Raw genomic sequence first — 17,845 nt, 5'->3', positions numbered from 1 at the left:
CAAAAACCAGTAAAAGCAAAGCTGGGTCCCCAGAGCCCCAAAAGCTCAGTTTTACAACACATACATAATCTGATCAATCACAAATGTGTTAGAAAATTGGAGCACTGAAGTACAACATCATCAACTGTGACCTTGGATGTAAAATTAATAATTTTGTCCCCCAGCTAAATAGTGAATTTTCAAGCCACTCAAAAGATTACCATTGTTTATCTATTTATATATTCATTTTTGTCAGAAAAAACTGAGGCCAATGTGTCACCATAAGGCTGCGAACAACAATTATTTTCATTATCAATAGGTCTGATAAGTTAGTTTAGTTAATCAGCGTTTTGTGTATAATAGTGAAATATGCAGATCATTACTCCCTGAAGCCCAAGTTAACATATTCAGATGACTTGTTTTGTCTGATCATCACTCAAAAACCCAAAGATTAGTTACATTTACTAGCATAAAACACTTTTTAAAACATTTTTTAAAAAGCAAATATTCACATCTGAGAAGCTGGTACCAGTAAATTTTTTGGCATTTTATATTTAAAATAAATCTTAAATTTTCAATCATGAATTAATTTTTGTCAATCAATCAATTGTTTCATCCTTTCATCTCTGGAGTGCTGCCATGTATACCATGTGTGCCCCCGAGCCTCACAGGAGGTTTAATTCAGCCATGTTGAAAAGAAACCAAACAGCTGGATTTAAAAATTTCTTCAGATGAAAAATCATAATGAGATGATTTTTTCCTCACTGTTGACCTCAGTCAGTGGTAAATCTGTCTCCTTAGAGTTCTTGGAAGGGATTTTCTATACACAAGACCTTCAATGGTCTCCAAACTGTTGCAGTGACTAAGGCGACTGACTAACTCCTTTGCCATATTTAGTACTGACGCACATCCTTTTAAATTAAATCATACAAATGTTTAAGACATATTTTTCATTCTCACAGCATCTATCCACTGAGTTTGTAGATTTAGATTACATGCTTAACTGAAAGTAGCATTGCAGGCAATAGAAATGTTGAGGTTTTAATACTTGCTGCTGTTTCTTCTCTAAGAAACCTGTGTGTGTGTGTGTGTGTGTGTGTGTGTGTGTGTGTGTGTGTGTGTGTGTGTGTGTGTGTGTGTGTGTGAAGGACAACTGTGAACTCAGCTTTCATGTCCTCTTCCTACTTAGACAGATGCTGTGAGCTGCAACTAGATCCCATTCTCTCTTCCCGAGAGAGAGAAAGAGAGATACTCAGCGAGAGTTGTCTCATAATCCTTCTGACAGTTTCTGTATGCAGAATGGGTATTAGTACACATTTAAGAGAGATGTGATTCTTTTACAAACCAGTCTTGAAAATATTCAAATACAAAACACAGGTTTGAAATTCTGGAAGTTTTATTTAAAAGCGACCTATGCAAGCATTTCAGGGTCAAATAATAGAGTTGAGACAACTGACACGCATACATGTCACTGTACACCTTTTAAAATTCAAAAGCACAGAGTATGATAAAAAAAAAAAAATGCAGCATGCAACTTCTATTACGTTTCCAACATTCCAGTACCAAAGATAAAACACAACATTTTTAGAAACAGTGTAGCAATAATGTAAACTAAAGAAATGTCTGTGAAGCCTGATAGAAAGATAGGAAAGCATGATGGTGTCCTCTGAACCCTAGTGTACTGCAGTGAAAGAGAGCAGAGAGAAACAGAGAGTATATCCAGCTGTCTAAAATGGCTTTCTTTCATTTTCTCCAAGTTCTTATTCAAATTAGTGACATTAGCCTCAGTGGGTATCAGATGAAGATGTGAAGGTGACAAGCTGTTGGATTCAACAGATCAATACACCAGTTTTATCAATTAAAGATAATGTTACAAGAGGAAATCATATGACTATTGATGTGATGCATCCGGCGCACTGCACCGTGACCAAGGCATAGAGGCAGCCACTCAATCTGATTACAGTGATAACTTTTTGGTTTTGGCACTTAGGGATCGGAGGTAAAGATAAACAAAACTGGCAAGAGGAAGTGTTGGGTATGTAAGGAGTCATAGCGGAAGAAAGAGTCTGGAGTGTGGTGTTCAGAAACGGGCACGAATTCTGTCCAATGGGTCTGTCTCCCACATTTTCAGGTCCCAAGCCTGGAACCAGCCGATGAAAGTTGGAGGCTCTGCTCCTTGTTTAATGGTGGTAATGGGAAGTCCTCTGCGACCAGAGGGGTCCGAGTCCACGTAGTCTTTAGCTGCATGAGAAGTAGATTGAGGAAGGGAAAAAATAAAGAGACAAACACAGGAGACAAAATGAGAACAATAATCTAACCTCTTTACAGACAACTGACTCTGAGTAAAATACATTTAAACCTGCATTTCTTATTTATATTTTTCTCCACTTGGCTGCAAAAAATGTACACATTCAGCAGACACAGAGCAACATTGTCATTCATTTGGCAAATGTGAATCCAATCCTCACTCTCCTTGTAACTAGTTTTGATCTCCACCGACTCCTGAGGGAAATATCTGTCTCTTTAGCTGCTAAATGTTTCACTGTTTAGCAATAAGTCTACCAACTAGCACCAGCTAGTTGTTGTGTAATGCTCATTCATTCATTCTCATTCCTCTCTCTTTCCTCACCTCTGCTGCTCTGGTATCAGCTGATTAGAGATGTTACTCTTAGTTAACAAATCAGATAAGCTGATCATGTCTTAGCAGCCAAACATTAAATCTGTTCTTCTCTATGTCATTGTCAGCTGTCATTTCAGTGCAAATCACCACCTCCACATCATCACATCAGCATCCAGATCTGAGATCATCCAGATCCCAACACAACATCACCACCACCAGTCTCTAGACTCCATCAGGAGATATCCTACCCTACCCTCGGCTTCACTTCCCCCTTATAAACATGATGACATCACAATGGGGTCTAATTGCCAAAGACTTTTTTTATTATGGATGTTCAATCAAATTGAATTGAAGTCTCTCCTGACTGAACTGGTTTTACAGCCCAGAAACTGTTGCAAGCCGTAAAACAAAAACAATACACCCAAAGAGGCTGAAACACTCGTAGAGCTGAGGGGAGCTTTCGAATCGAGTGATGAATCCAGTTGAGTTTGTCACTACAAATAACACCTTTCTCATTACATTTTTCCCATTGTTCCCTAAAAATATTGATTGAGCAGCTCAAAAATGAAGCCGAATACTGTATTAAACTATAACCAGATTAACAGCCCTATACCTTCATTTGAAGAAAGGTGATTTTAATCGTAAAATAAACCATTCATTAAAACTTAAAAACATTTTGTAAAGTCGTAAAAGTTTCATCTGTCCTGAAAACTGTTACAAAGAAGAACAAAAATGACATTAGTAATATATTATAAGGCTAATCTTATTTGATTCTTTTCATTAAGTGCAGCTCTGTGTTGGAGGTTAGTGGTGAGAGTGGATCCTCAGAGCTATAGGGAAATATTCTCATTGTAAAGTGAATTTGTGAGAGATTCTTTTAAAACCAACAGACAATCTTCATTCGTACAAAGTTTACTGTCATATTGTCTATCCAGATGCCTTAAAAAATCCTAATCTACCTTCAGTATACCCAACATTTTACGTTCTGTCACAGTCTGACTCTATATGCCCTGTCTGTTTAAGACTGAAATCACAGTAGGGCAGATAAGAGAGGCTGCTGATTTATTTAAAGACCACTTGAGAAACGGTTGCCTTCTACATTGTCTCTTTGGAATAAAAGGGCAAAAATGAACTGAAACTCAGAGTAACAGTTGCCTTTCAGTCCAGTTTATGTTACATGCAGCCTGGATATGCAGACTAACACGTTTGACAGATTTATTGGTTCTTGTTTGTCAGCAGCAATTTATATTTCTGGTCTTTTTGGTAAAGGCTCTTGGGCTGGCAGTGTAAGGCTGAAGTTTATTCACTCAAGTTGATTTGTTATGTTTGCTCTGTGTGGTATGTGCACTTATTTGAGATATATTTATAAAATTCCAGGACAGTTTGGTGAATGACAGTTTAAATATGAAGAGGATAATGCATGATTATATTGTGGGCTTTTATTTGGCTCATGGATGAAGTTCTGTTTTTGATTTGTCCTCAGCTCACAGTAGCTATTTCCTTTTCTGTTTTTTCTTGTTTTCCCAGCCTGCTTGTCCCTCCACACCTGTCCTGCATTCAGTCTCATTAGCCCTGTGCTGCTCCCCATGTCTTCCCCAGCCAATCAGCACACAGTTTGCCCTTACGTCTTGCCACATGTTCCTTGTTGTTTCATTAGTTTCTTTGTTCAGTTTTTTCAGCTCTACATTGTTCAGTTTTGCTTTTGACCTGCCAGCTTGTTTTTTGCCTGCACAAGCCTAGAATAAATAAGTTAATCTTCAACCTTGCTCTGCTCTTATGTTTCTTGCCTTTGGGTCCACCTGCTTCGTTCTGCCAATCACAACAGCTATGTAATGTTGTCTGGCAGCAAGTGTCTGCTTTTAGACAGTACGATCTGAGTGGCACATGTGTTTCTCCCTTAAGGGTTTTAGTGCAACAAACCTATTTTTGGAGCTCCAGTAGTTTCCTCTGCATTTGCGTCTTTGCCAACCCAAAGGAAGACCTGCAAGGAGGAAAAACTCACAGTTAGACAGTCTTCAATGCAGATTTTTATATAGGCCTTTATCTCATCTGTAGAATATCTCTGAGGTTTAAAATGAATCATTGATAATTGTTTTACAGGCTCCATTTATGATGGATTATGACAGTGAGCTTATTTTACCTGGTCCCAGGTGTCCAGGAGCATGACATCATCAGTGGCCAGGTCTGACTGAGTGAAGTCACCTGGTACTTCTTCAACCTGAGTGCAAAAAAATACAGACTGGATGTTAAAAATAGTGTATTAAAGTATATTATTATAATAGTGTTGATAGAGTGGACTAAATGAAATCTTCTACACATGTAAGCCCTACTAAGAAAAACAAACTTTTATTATTTCAATCTGTAACTTACAATAAGTCTTCCAGTTTTGTTGGAGCAGCCAAACAGACGTGGGGGTTTGACCACGTTCTGCAGACTCTTGGAGGTCTGGTAATCCTTCTTACCGCCCAGAGCAGACCAGAAGTCAGCTGGGAAAGAGGAAACACAACAACCATTAGCTCCAAGTAGTTTGTCTCATATTTTGTGTGTTTGTTTGAACAGGAAATTAATCACATTCAAGAGTAATGCAGGCACTCTTTGCACTAGTCAGTAACAAGATCACCCCTCCAACATTCATCCAAACCAGACCAGGAGTGCAGCAGTTATGACTCATTAAAATCTTATCAGGCCAATCAGCCACTGAGCATATCAGTGTAATTTGTATGGAAAGCTACATCTGTGGGCGTGATATCACATATAGCAATCAGTCATGACTGTATAGCCATTAAACACTCATCAGGTCAAATAGTAGTTGAGTTGCTTTATTCCTTAAAGTTATGTCATAATTAGGCCAATGATGTCTAAGATTAAATATATCTGTTATTTTGTTAAAACTGTGACTTTGAATTACTGTGCAGTCATAAGGCTACTATGTGTAGGAGTGGCAATGCATCATCCCTCCATGTTAAAATGAGAACAGCTGTGTCTAAGATATTCTTATATCACCACCTACAGATAAAGAAAAAGCCATCCTGACCAGCACCTCACCCCCAGTTTGAGGACGTATCAAGTAACAACGTTGTTAAACCTTGTTCAACCTTGTTAAACAGTTCTGCAGTCACATACAGTATGTTGAACATCAGAGATTACCCACCTGGCTCCTTGCCCTCTGACACTTGGCTACTGCTGCCACCCAGAGAGTCCACCACATGCTTGGCAGCCGCCATTTCTTCTTCACTGGCACCCACGCCCCGCCACACAAACAGGGCGCTGGGGGATTTCAGCACAAATACATCATTGGTGTTCAGATTGGAGGCAGAAGCCTCAACCTGAGGAGACAAATGTAGACATGTAAGAGGTGGTAATAAGGAATCCCTACACACAATGTCTTGTGGTCAAAGACACACAAAAAGCTGTATACTGGAAAACAGCTCACCTCTACAGCACGCGTAGCACGGGAGGAGCTCTGCCGGATGTGGAAGAGGCGTGTGTTGGCAGCCTGCACCTGTCCACCTTTACGTGACGTTCCTCCGCTATGGATGATCATGGGTTTGCCCTGGAACAGGCTCATCAGGTGGGGAGGCTCCTGGCCCTGAGTCACTCTCACCTGTGGATGAAAGCTGAGCCATTAAGAAACACCACAAGAAGGTTGTTTTAACTATTCTATTTTACATAATAGGTAATAGAACATGAAGAGAAGGAAAAATAATTGATGTTAATGTGACTACGGTAGAAATTACAATGATATAATGTTTCAGTTATATCCCCATTTTTGACCATAACAAACCATAGCACATAAAACATGAAATGTCTATCAGTAGACTGACCTTGCTGACCTTTATTAAACAAATTCTACATGTTCTGATTTTTGGTGTAGCAGATTGCTGAAACTTGCTTAATGTTGCGTCAATGGGGATTTGTCAATGTTACATAATCATTGTGTGGTAAAGCAGTGCGTTCAAATTTCTCAAACACTGTAGGGTCTTTCACAAATGGTCTTTGTGATGTAAAGTAGATGTGTTTTGAAGTAAAGGTGCTAAAACACAAAAACTACCTAAGACAAATGGTTTTTTAGTGAAAATGTATAAAACTATAAGTATATACTTATGTTAGTAAGCTATAAAAATGTCTAGAACACATTTTTTAATACTGATTATTGGTGGTGTTTTGATGGAATTCAATCTTAAGTAACTGATTCAGTTTTGATTTTCAGTTTTAAAGCTTCACAGGTTAGTAGGTGATGTGGCACCACCTTTTGGATTTACAGCCATAACTCTGTTATCTAAAGTTATTATGTGGTGTATATAAAGAAGTGCTACAACATGAGTAGTGTGAGATCAGAAAAATAAGCAAACACCGCCCTCTGCTGGCCATCCTGGGTTCCTTGTTTTTGAAGGACAGAAGATTGAAATTACTATTAAGATAATAGTTTTGGTCAGCTTTACTAAATCCTCCATAATAACTACAGTTTAATAGATCTGAGTATCTCAGTCCTCATCAGCACTGATGGGTAACTTCACTGCTGCAGTAAAAACAATTTCTTACTGATTCGTTTCTCTAGGAGCTAATTACTAAGATGGTAAATCTGCATGTTGTTCCTGTATAAATGTTTCAGGTTTAGTTCTCAATTATGATAGCTTGCTGCAACATCTTACCCTGCTTACACAATCCTCTTCTCATATTTAGACAGAACAAGTCAAGCAATGTTACCTTGAAAAAAACAATAAAGGTGCGCGGTGTGTCTATTTCAAGCTCTAACCTGAACGGGGGATCCTCCCATTGAGTCATCCAGCTTTACTGTGAGAAACGCTGAGGCTGCCAGTTCATCCTGAGTGCACTTCAGCCCCTGCCTGACAAAGTCACATACACACACACACACACACACACACACACACACACACACACACACACACACACACACACACACACACACACACACACACAAACACACACATTCTTAATGGTTTTACAACAATCAGATAATCATGTTTCTAGTGTGCACAGTTTCTGGTTTTAGCACGGGTGTGGCAGTGTAATTGGTGCATTCGCTCTAGTGCAGATTCTGATCTGTAGTCTCTTACAGTAATAACTGTGTGCATGTTTTTATGTATGTAAATATATTTACAGCCCACACACACGCACACATACTCACCAGGTGTATATGATGTGCTGCTCCCTGCTTCCCTGTCTGTAGCTGTAGAGGATGAGGTAACAGTCTCCGCCGTAGAACTGACCGTAGGTAGACTGATCCACTGGCACCCTATCGCCATTTTCGACACGCCAGATCTAAAAGCCAGACCACAGCTGTTCTATTGTACACAACTCACCAACTACACTGCTTTATAAAGGCCTTTCTTCTCTATTTAGCACACTCTTACCTGGACCTTGCCCTTGCCGTCGTCCACCATGCCGTGCTGAGCTGCCATGGCCTTGTCAGAGTGCAGGGTGGAGGCATCGAAGGGCACCTGTTTCACTTTGGCAATGCGGCCAATACTGTAGGCCTTACTGGGGCCGGTGGTCTCATCCTTGTCCTTCCAGTCACTGAAGAACTGCTTGAACAGGGTCGTCTCTGCTCCTGCAGGAAGCACCTGGATCTGCAAGGGAAATAAGACAGAGAGAGATTGTAGTCTGTGTTTAATTACCTGCGTCTGCCTCTTCAAGATTTATTGGCCTCAATGGTTTTTATATGAATTTTACAGTAGAAGAAAATTCTCAGAAATCACACTAATCATGAGGGGAGGATGTTGCTTTTCTGTAATACATCTATATTTTCTGTCAGAGTGATAATGTACGTGACGGCTTTACCTGCGTCCTTTTGGAGTATCCCTTGTCTTTGATGAACTGCTGACCTGCTGACATGGCTGCTTTGCGCTCTGACATGTTGGCTTTGGGACCTGTTTGGAGTCAAAGAAGGATGATATGATGACAAGTGTTTTGACTATCTAACTTTGTGCCACTTTGACGCAATGTAAACTAATTCCTACCAACAACCAGTTTTTACAAATTTACAACATTTAGAGTGAATCTAGGTCAAACAGATGTTCCTTCTGCTGTGTTATGGAATCTTTAATTGTGTTGGCACCTTTCCACACAAAGATGTTATTGTCTGTCCCGTTGTCCAGAATGTAACACTCCTCAGGAGACAACATGGCCTGTTTGAAAGGACTGGATGGAGCCACGGATGACACCTTCATCGAACCAGAAGCATCAGAAATCTGCAAAATAGAGAGAAATCATCAGCTACCAGCTCGCTTTTCCAATTTCAGGTAAGTCAGGATGTTTGTTCACTGTCGTTAAAACTACTTTTGTTGTTATGATATTAAAAATCCTACTTTTTAACAGCAGAATGTAATGGTGCAGACTTTATCATATGAACTACATTTAAGGACTCATAGTATGGAAAATACATATATTGACATTTTCTCTTTACAAGCAGTGCTCAAACCTGTGATTTAGTCTGATTTCAAAAGTTTTGTTCAGTAGCTCATGAATTAGGACGGGATCTAGGATTTAATATTGAATTTTTGGTTTTCAAAATCATATGAAATCTTATTTTTTCCACCTAAAGTACACTCAGTTGAATTGAGCTTGTGTTACTCACCATGTAGAGGGCACCCTTCTTCCTGTTGGCTGTGTCCACCTTGTTATCATCGGGAGTACTGGGGGCAATGGTGGATTTGGGCCCCAGAGCCTACATAAAAACCACACAAATGAATCCATGTGTTCCTTTTTTTGTCACAATTAGCACTTACAGAAAATACAAATGTGTTTTTTACACACACACATACTCACATAGTAACCTTGATAGTTGTTTATTTTTTAGACTCTGTGTTTTATGGTTTTTCTCAGATTAAAAAAAGCTCTTAATGAATTCATTAATGTATTCTGTAAACTAAACCCCCTCCCTCCCTCTCATTAGGACTCTCTGGACTTCATCCTTCTTGCTTGTTGTAAAGGAAGTGTTTACAATGCTGCCTTGGCACAGAGTTGGCACATGAGCAGCACACTACAAAGGACGACATTGTGTCCACTCATTCCCACGCCGACTAACTCGGCCGTGAAAACGCATCAACGACACTTATAGCTTCTGAGCACAAGAGACTGCATTTGGGATGAAAATTTCAGCGTGTGTGGCTGAGATCCATCAGGAGAGGCAGAGAAAATGAAGGATGTGGGTATGTGTGTATGTGTGTGTGTGGGATCTGTCATAAGCTACTTTTGGGGACACATTTAAGACATAGGACCAGTTAATTGGGAATGGCTTGGACAAAAGCTGTGACCTTTATTTGGAAAATGCTGATTTTTGGGACAGTGGATTAGGTTTGGGTTAGGGTGAGGGCGAGTCCCCAGAAAATGAACGGAAATCTATGTAATGTACCCAGAAGTGACCATGATCTTATATGTGTGTGTGTGTGTGTGTGTGTGTGTGTGTGTGTGTGTGTGTGTGTGTGTGTGTGTGTGTGTGTGTGTGTGTGTGTGTGTGTGTGTGTGTGTGTATGTATCACCTGTATCATTTCTGCTGGCTCGTCCCCCTCCTCCACCATGTGCAGCTTAGCTCTGCCGTTCCTTTCATTATCTCTGATGTCGATGGCAACCCCAGAGGCCTTCAGCCTTTCAAAGCGGTTACACTCACTGCCACACCACTGGTAGACATCCTACAGGGGAGGTAAAAAGGAAAATAATACAGTAAACATACTTATTACAGTGCAGAGCCATGTCATCATTACCACAACAGATACAGTAATTATTAGTAGTCTCCCAGTAAGAAGCATATGCACAGATACACACTCTTTTACCTTTGTTAACTTGTGTAAATACATTGTACAAATAGTGCACATCCACTACATTTATCTGACAACTTTAATTATTTTTCAGATAAAGATTTTACAATGTCATAAAAGATATTATGATCTTATAAAGTATATTACATTGTAACAGATTAAACAACATTCAGTCTTGAAAATAAAATAAAAAAACGTAATTCATAAGAAGTATAATTATAGTATTGCTACTTTTACTTTTACATAAGTAAAGGACCTGAGCTCTTCCTCTATCACTCACACACAAACAGATCAAACCTGCTTACCTTTCCCAGGTCAACAATAAAGCAGTCTCCTTTGTTGAAGCTGGCCCAGGACATGTCCACCTCTGTGGCTCTGATGGCCCGCCGACCCTTGATGTGAAGCAGGCGCTTCACATTCATGTCATTTGTCACCACATGCTGAAAACCTGATGCCACTCCTCCTTTCTGTGACAAAAAATAATCATTTAAGGAGGTCATGTTTTGGAAAAACTGGCTGAATATAAATATAGGTACATAAGCACAGTTGAGGGAAGAGAAAGCGCCTGAATTTACATCAAACACGCTTATGGTATTTAGTTTACAGCTGTAGCATGGTGACAACATAAACAGTTACACATGTATGAGTGAGAGTTTTGAGGCAGGATGTGTGGAGTTCATGACAACAAAGAGCCTCAAAACTTGCGACACAATGAAGGTGAAATGAGTTTTACGCAACGCTGTAAAACCTCAAAGAAAAGAAGGCCCTAAATTCTACTGCTAAATAATGGGATTTATTTACGAATCAAAAATCACAGCTAGCACAACCAATAAACCTTATCAGATGGAGGAAAATATCACTAACATGATGCCTGCTTCTGGACAGAAGGAGGATCATGTCTGTTCTGTACAACAGTTTTGTACCTTGGAGGCAGGACTGTCTCGTAATGTGCCGTCCTTGGTGAAGCCATTAAACAAAACAGGTATTTACAAGCAATGCAAATGAACAACAGACCCATTTTGTGCTGGAAAAAATTTAAGTGATTGCTTTGACCGATAAGGCTGGATGAAACATTCAACATGAAGAAACTAAAGCAAACTTTAGCCCCCTGTCAGTGCATGAGAAACAACTGAAAAGGGGACTTCCTTAGTCTTAAATTGTCCTTTGAGGACTTTGCTTTTACCCACAAAGACACAGAGTCGCGCTAGCATGTGAAGGAGCGGCTCAAAATGGAAACCACATTCGTGCTGCTCGTCTTTATGCCTTTCTCTAGAGAGAGCCAGTAAAACTTTCCATGGCAGCAATGCAGGCACTGTTGATTCTATAATAGAAGGATTGTTTCCTAACAGTGGAGTTACCAAAACTATGAAGAGATAATGAGTTTTAGTTCTGCCTCTCGCTCTGTTTATGAAGAACATTGTGTGATTGTGTGTGTGGAAGATAAGTTCCTGCACATATGCAGAACAGAGTTTCCACTCTCCGACTATGCAGAGCCAGTAAACAAGTATTTGGGCTAATTACATCCAACCAAAGCCAGGAAGGAGTTTGGATGGTTTTTTTAATGGCAATGAGAAACAGATGGCTGGTGAAAAAAAAGTGGCTCAGCTTGTGTCTTTCAAAATGTCTTCCTTTGAACAGGCTGGTGTCCTTGGTTGCAGTCTTAGACACACCCTGGGATTTAAATAGTGAGAGGGGAGCCTTTTGTTTCCTCTGAACTTCAGACCCATCGACTTAACTGCATGGCAAAGTTCATGGATTGCTGACAATCATTAAACCTAGCATATTTAGGTCAAAGACAAATATAAAGTCTCCACTTCTCACATTACATTCAGTGGCGTACGTTTATGAACAGCACACTGAGCACACAAGAAAAAGATGGCACTGCCTTAAAATTGATTGTCCAGAACTGATCCTTTCATTCATGCAGTCATTCATCTGGAGCTAACCTTTTAGAGCTAGCCGCCGTGTTAGTGGTGTGGGCATGGCAAAGCTGGTCTGTCTGTTCACTGCTTTGGTCCAGACTGAAATGTCTCTTTAGGATGACTTTTGTACAGTCATGGTCCTCAGAGCATGACAGCATTGGTGTGAAATGTGACAATAGCTTATGTGTTGATTTCCATCAAAATTGCTCCACACACTCATTGCAGTCACTGTGATGATCCTCAACATTTCGTGTAGCGTCAAAATGTTTATTTGTATTTAATATTAGCATGCTAATACACTAAACCAAGATGGCAAACATTATACCTGCTAAATGGTAGTGATGGTAGCATTGTCACTGTCAACTTTAGACTGTGTATAAAGTCTATGGTGTGAACTCTTAAACAAAGCAATGTTCCTTGCAGCCCCTCATCAGACGCTGCATATCTATGATTGTTAGTCTATCTTTTTTCCTTTACAAACCATTTCATTTGAATAATCTGTAGAGGCCAGAGGAGATAAAACTGTACAGTAAAATTAAAGAAAAGTCTGAAAAGTAAACCAAATTTTGTATAGCAGAAATGAACTTTTTTTTACTTCCTACATCTTAAATCACTTACACTCCTTGTTTGGGTCCCAAACTACTAGAGTACCTTTCATTCAGATACTGACACAGCTGTCCCTGCCATCCCATGAAGCTCACCTGGTACTTGATGCCTGACTTGAAGTATCCCACAAAGGTGTTGGATTCACTGTTCTGCACCTCCCTGAACTGCACAGGCCCACCACCCAGGAAGTCATCCAACTGTGTAGCAAAGATGGCGGCAGCACCACTCTCATCCTGTGAGCACTCATCGCCTGGAAGAGGAAGTCATTTAACAGCATCACATTAGTGCTCAAAGATCAAGTTTCTCTAAAAGCACTGAGTTACTTTCCATTAGCAGAGAAACTTGTAGCATACAAGTCTCTTCAGTGAACTTAGAGGACCTCTTAGTCAGGCACGGAGGCTTTGAATCACATTGACCACATCTGCAGCAGAGTCGCTTTGTATCCTGCTATTACTGCCAGATGGCACACAACATGGATAAAACTATTCCATATTTTTAACATGACTAAGACTAACATTGATCCCAGAGAGAGGGATTTATTATGTTCATGTGTTCATCTTACAGATGGCTACACTGGCACCCGAGAACTATAGAGCCCATCTGCCTGCGGACTGTGAGGAAGCCTGGTAGCCTACAGCACATCCATACATGTAGGGACCAGTGCCTGCTCTTTGTGGCCTACAGAGGTATGCAAGATATGAGTCATGCAGCAGACTTGTTTAGGCTATTATTATGTAACTAATAACTGAGCGAGCATGAGAAAAAGCCTTCAGTGTAAGATTAAAAGTTGCATGTCATAGTCTGTTCTGCACCGATCTGGCTTATGATCAGAGCACACGGCACAGAGAGGGAACTGTGTGTGTCTGCAGAAAGGAATTTTACAAACTGCTGCAACATTTCAGTGACTCGCACGAGAGGGTGCTTCAGCACTGATGTCAGCTGCCTCATCTGATCTATAGTCTCTCTAAAACCACAACCTTATAGGTGTCAGCCATGTAAGGAAGTTAAAAAAAAGTATTTCAATGCGGAGATATTTACTCTTGTGCATACAAACCCTTCACCTTTCATTCACTTTTTAAATTGCAGTAATGTTTCACTTTAGCTTATACCTTTCTTTAAAAATAGCACATTATGATACATTTAATCCTCTTAAACAAGCACAATTTAGAGTACTTTCACTGACTTCAAGAGTCATTGCTTAATTGCTCTTTAAATTAGAAATACATAGAAATTAACTTGTCCTCACATAGAACAAACCTCAGAGTAAAAAAAAATCAAATAATAGAATAGTACATTTTAAAAAGACATGTGATATAATCCCTATTGGCAACATGCTCAAGCAAAATGGCTTCTGATACTTAATGTGTTATAGATTATTTGTTAAAAAAATGTAATGTAAGACTGTTCCTGTTTTGAAACACAATGATGACACTGTTTATTTAAAGCAAGACTTGCAGCAAGATTTCAAACAGCTATTAATATTAAATAACTAAAAAAGAAGCAAAGAAAAGGTAATAAATCTATAAGTGGATTATTATGTTTATGAAGTTCCTGGTTATCAAAAAGCATAATCTGACGAGCTGAATGTGTGCGTTTGTCTTACCGAGCCACATGTGTATGTTGTGTGAAGGGGCTGAGGTGGTGAAGAGCAGCAGGTAGGCATCTCCGGTGTAGAAGCTGCCTTGCAGGGCCTTAGGTACTGGCTTTAGGTCCAGGTTCTCAATACGCCACACCTGCAGTCCCGGCTCCTTCCCTGCACCCACAAACTCCTTATGGGAAACCATGATAGCTCTGAGAGAGAGGAAGAGAGGCAAAGAGAGAAATAATGAGGAGGAGGTAGAAATATGGAAATCCAGACAGAGTAAAACATGATTTTAATGTTTTTGCAATGCAAAATCCTCACAGAGGTCTCAGAAGACAAGAGAGATGCATTGAACAAAAAATGCAAAGGTGATGTTAGTGTTTTTTGTTGGTATGATGACTATTGTACCACATGCTTTGTGGGTAACAGCCCACAGTGATTGTAAATACATTCTTGAAATGAGGCCTCGTTCCATTTGTGGCCTTTCGGTGTTAAGTCTAAACCAGACAAACTAGTTCTTAAACCTGCTAATGGACATCTACTGCTGCTGCTGTCAAACATGTTAACTGTTCAGATGCATCAGTCGTTGGGAGGATTTTCCTACATACACTGACATTTATGTCACTGTCAGGTAAAAAACACCTTCCCCATATTTGGGTGAATTTTTAACTACAGATGTAGGAACTTCCCTACTCTTTGTGGCAGGTAACCCTTTAAAAACACTTTGGGATTTCTCATTAATGCATTGCCAAAAACAAAACAGATTTTTATGAAAAGTAGGGCGATACATGTTATTTGAAGTTGCGTTGAGCCTTAGTCTTTTGGATCATGTCCATGTTGTCGTCTAAAGAACATTTGTAAGCTGTCACAGCTTCTCCTAACTTAATTTCTAATAATAAAGCTGGTAAAACACTGTCTGAAACAAAGTGTGGGCAAGTTTTTAATAACTGAAACCAGGCTGATACAGGAACTTTGTACCGTTATCAGTTTATAACACTTCTGCAATCGTAAGTGAGAGGACCTGTGTAGAGTGGACACAGGTATCCACACAGCTTCAACATGCATGAAATACTTGTTTTTATTGCTGATATGGAGTGAAGACAAAACTTATTTTATTACTACAGCACACACTTATCTGCAGCCTGCTCCAATAAATTAACCCCATGAAAAAACTGTGCCTCATTCTGATATAACTCATCAGCATCGCTGATACTGGCAAGTTCAATTTCTAAAATATAAATTTAAAGTTGTGATCAGGGTGAGCCTTTGAAGGTTGCAAGATTATACAGATTACAGTTTCCCACCCCCTGATTACACAAGAGCCAGATTACAAATCGGTGTGGAACTGGGATTATTGCTGCAGTGAAGATGACGTTGACTGTGATGACACAACACTGACAATGTCCGCCTCCTCACTGGCACACATGATCTACATACTGTAACTACATCCTGCTGCTCCATGTGCATGATTTAACTATTATTTACAGTTCGATATCAAATATCATATTGTTGGATATAAAAACCTGCCAGCCACATCAACCACAGATAATCCAAACAACCATCCATCATCTGAAGCAGTAATAATATTGTGGAGTTTGTTCAGCTGTGTATTAAATGAGCGGCCTGCAGCTCAAGTTTCAGGGCAGAAAAATAACCATCTGGCTGGCTTCCTGGAACAGACTGATCAATAAGTGCTGCATCATGTACAAACCTTAAGTCTATTTGAGATTAATGAACATGCACTGTCTAGAAAGCAGAGTTAATAATGATGTTGCAGGTCTGCAGGGATAAATGCAGAGATGTCTGCTGGGAAGAGCATCTCTAATGACTTCAGGTCATCTGCGGCTCTGCTTTTCCTCTGCTGACTGATCAGTAACATGTCACTTATTTACTTATTTATTCGGACAAAAGCATCTGTAAAGAATGAGAAAACTATTGCTTTTATCCATTTTGCTTTCACATTTCGGACAGCTTAAATTTTCTTTCCTTTCTTTCTGCTTTCTTTCTTCTTCTTTTTTAGCATTACATAACATCCAAACACTTAGCTACTTCCTGCACTTCAAATATTGGCTCTTTCGCTTTTCACTCTCAAAGTATAACTGTTTTATTTCCTTCATAACAAGCAATGCAATTTGCCACTAAAACGAATCCAATCTTTTACATTATACTTTTCCCGTTCTTTCAGTGGCACAGCTGTGCAGAAACCCCGTTACAACGAGCACAACCCTCCACATCTGGAATTACAATCACTTCAAATTTTACAATTAATCCGCTACACAGGAGCAAAATAACACAAAGCGTCACCGACACAGTTGATAATGCGAGCTGTGCAGCCTTTTTTTTATATCAAATAATAGATCCTGCACGATTTATACGCATGCCAGTTACACCGATATGTGCCAAAGTCCGAAAAAGTCACACAGGGTGAATGCACGACTAGGCTACTACAAAAAGTGAACTCACAGTTTGAAAGATGAATCACACAGGAGAGAGGAACTGAACCGCTGATGGAGGCTGTTAATGCAGGAGTAAGTCGAGATCAGATCGTTTTTATGTTATAATGTGTATTGGTGGTGAAGGAGGAGGAGGAGGAAGAGGAGGAGGAGGAGGAGGAGGGAGTGTTCATGGGTCTGTTTGAGCAGAGAGCACTGATTGGTCGACTGAAGCAGCAGTAAAGAAGATGCTTCAGTGAACCAGGGAGGTCTTCTCTTCTCAGATTAAACAGTTTGTCATAATTGAGGCTCTCGTGTAGTTCCTGCTTGTTTGCCAAGTGCTCAGATTGGGAGGAACAAAGTCCATGAAGTTAGGCTTTCTAAATGAAGTTGAATCAACAGCATGTCTGTTTGCCTTTGGTTTAAAGGGACTGTATGACTGTAAAAGACAATACTGAGGAAAAAGATTTCCTGCAGAGCCGAGCCAACAGGATTACTATAGGAAACAGTGGCACAGGATATATAGAAAACTGGTTTAACTCAGTTTTGGTTTTACTCAGCTGACATATAAGTTCAAAAACAAGTCTGCAGACATGAAACGCCACAAATACCAGCAAGAGAGGATGCAAATATTGACTCTGATGAGCACTATTTAATTATAGACCAAGTATATAATTTCCTTTATATATATGTATTTGTAACAGCTCTGCACAGAATCTACTGCACCACTCATTACATAGAAAATCCTAGTTCACATATGTAGGCATGCTCGTACTGGTCTAACCTCTAGCCTCTACTTCTGTCTGCAGAAGAGTGTCGAGCAAATGTGGGTGATTATCCATGAATGTCATGCACACGAGGATGGAGATGTGTGTACATCCTGCAGAAGCAAAACTGTACATAGGCAGTAACTTCAAAGCTACTGT

The 17,845-nt window shown here is 39.8% G+C and overlaps 1 protein-coding gene across 1 annotated transcript; it reads right to left on the bottom strand.

Moving 5' to 3' along the window:
- Positions 1 to 1,363: 1,363 nt before the first annotated feature.
- scinlb (scinderin like b) lies at positions 1,364 to 17,085 on the bottom strand. The gene is made up of 17 exons (XM_062428843.1): positions 16,951 to 17,085; positions 14,509 to 14,696; positions 13,001 to 13,155; positions 10,683 to 10,844; positions 10,102 to 10,251; positions 9,198 to 9,287; positions 8,679 to 8,811; positions 8,402 to 8,490; positions 7,975 to 8,190; positions 7,749 to 7,882; positions 7,356 to 7,446; positions 6,033 to 6,203; positions 5,751 to 5,925; positions 4,970 to 5,085; positions 4,740 to 4,817; positions 4,520 to 4,580; positions 1,364 to 2,220 (listed from the first exon to the last, which is right to left on the bottom strand). The coding sequence occupies exons 2-17, from the start codon at positions 14,687 to 14,689 to the stop codon at positions 2,060 to 2,062; spliced, it is 2,163 nt and encodes a 720-aa protein (XP_062284827.1). The 5' UTR covers positions 14,690 to 14,696; positions 16,951 to 17,085; the 3' UTR covers positions 1,364 to 2,059.
- Between the last annotated feature and the right edge of the window lie 760 nt (positions 17,086 to 17,845).

The sequence above is a fragment of the Scomber scombrus genome, chromosome 11, assembly GCF_963691925.1.
Source record: "Scomber scombrus chromosome 11, fScoSco1.1, whole genome shotgun sequence".
In the NCBI taxonomy this organism is placed as follows: Eukaryota; Metazoa; Chordata; class Actinopteri; order Scombriformes; family Scombridae; genus Scomber; species Scomber scombrus.
The sequence above is the reverse complement of the archived record's forward strand: the minus strand, read 5'-3'. Positions and strand labels throughout refer to the sequence as shown.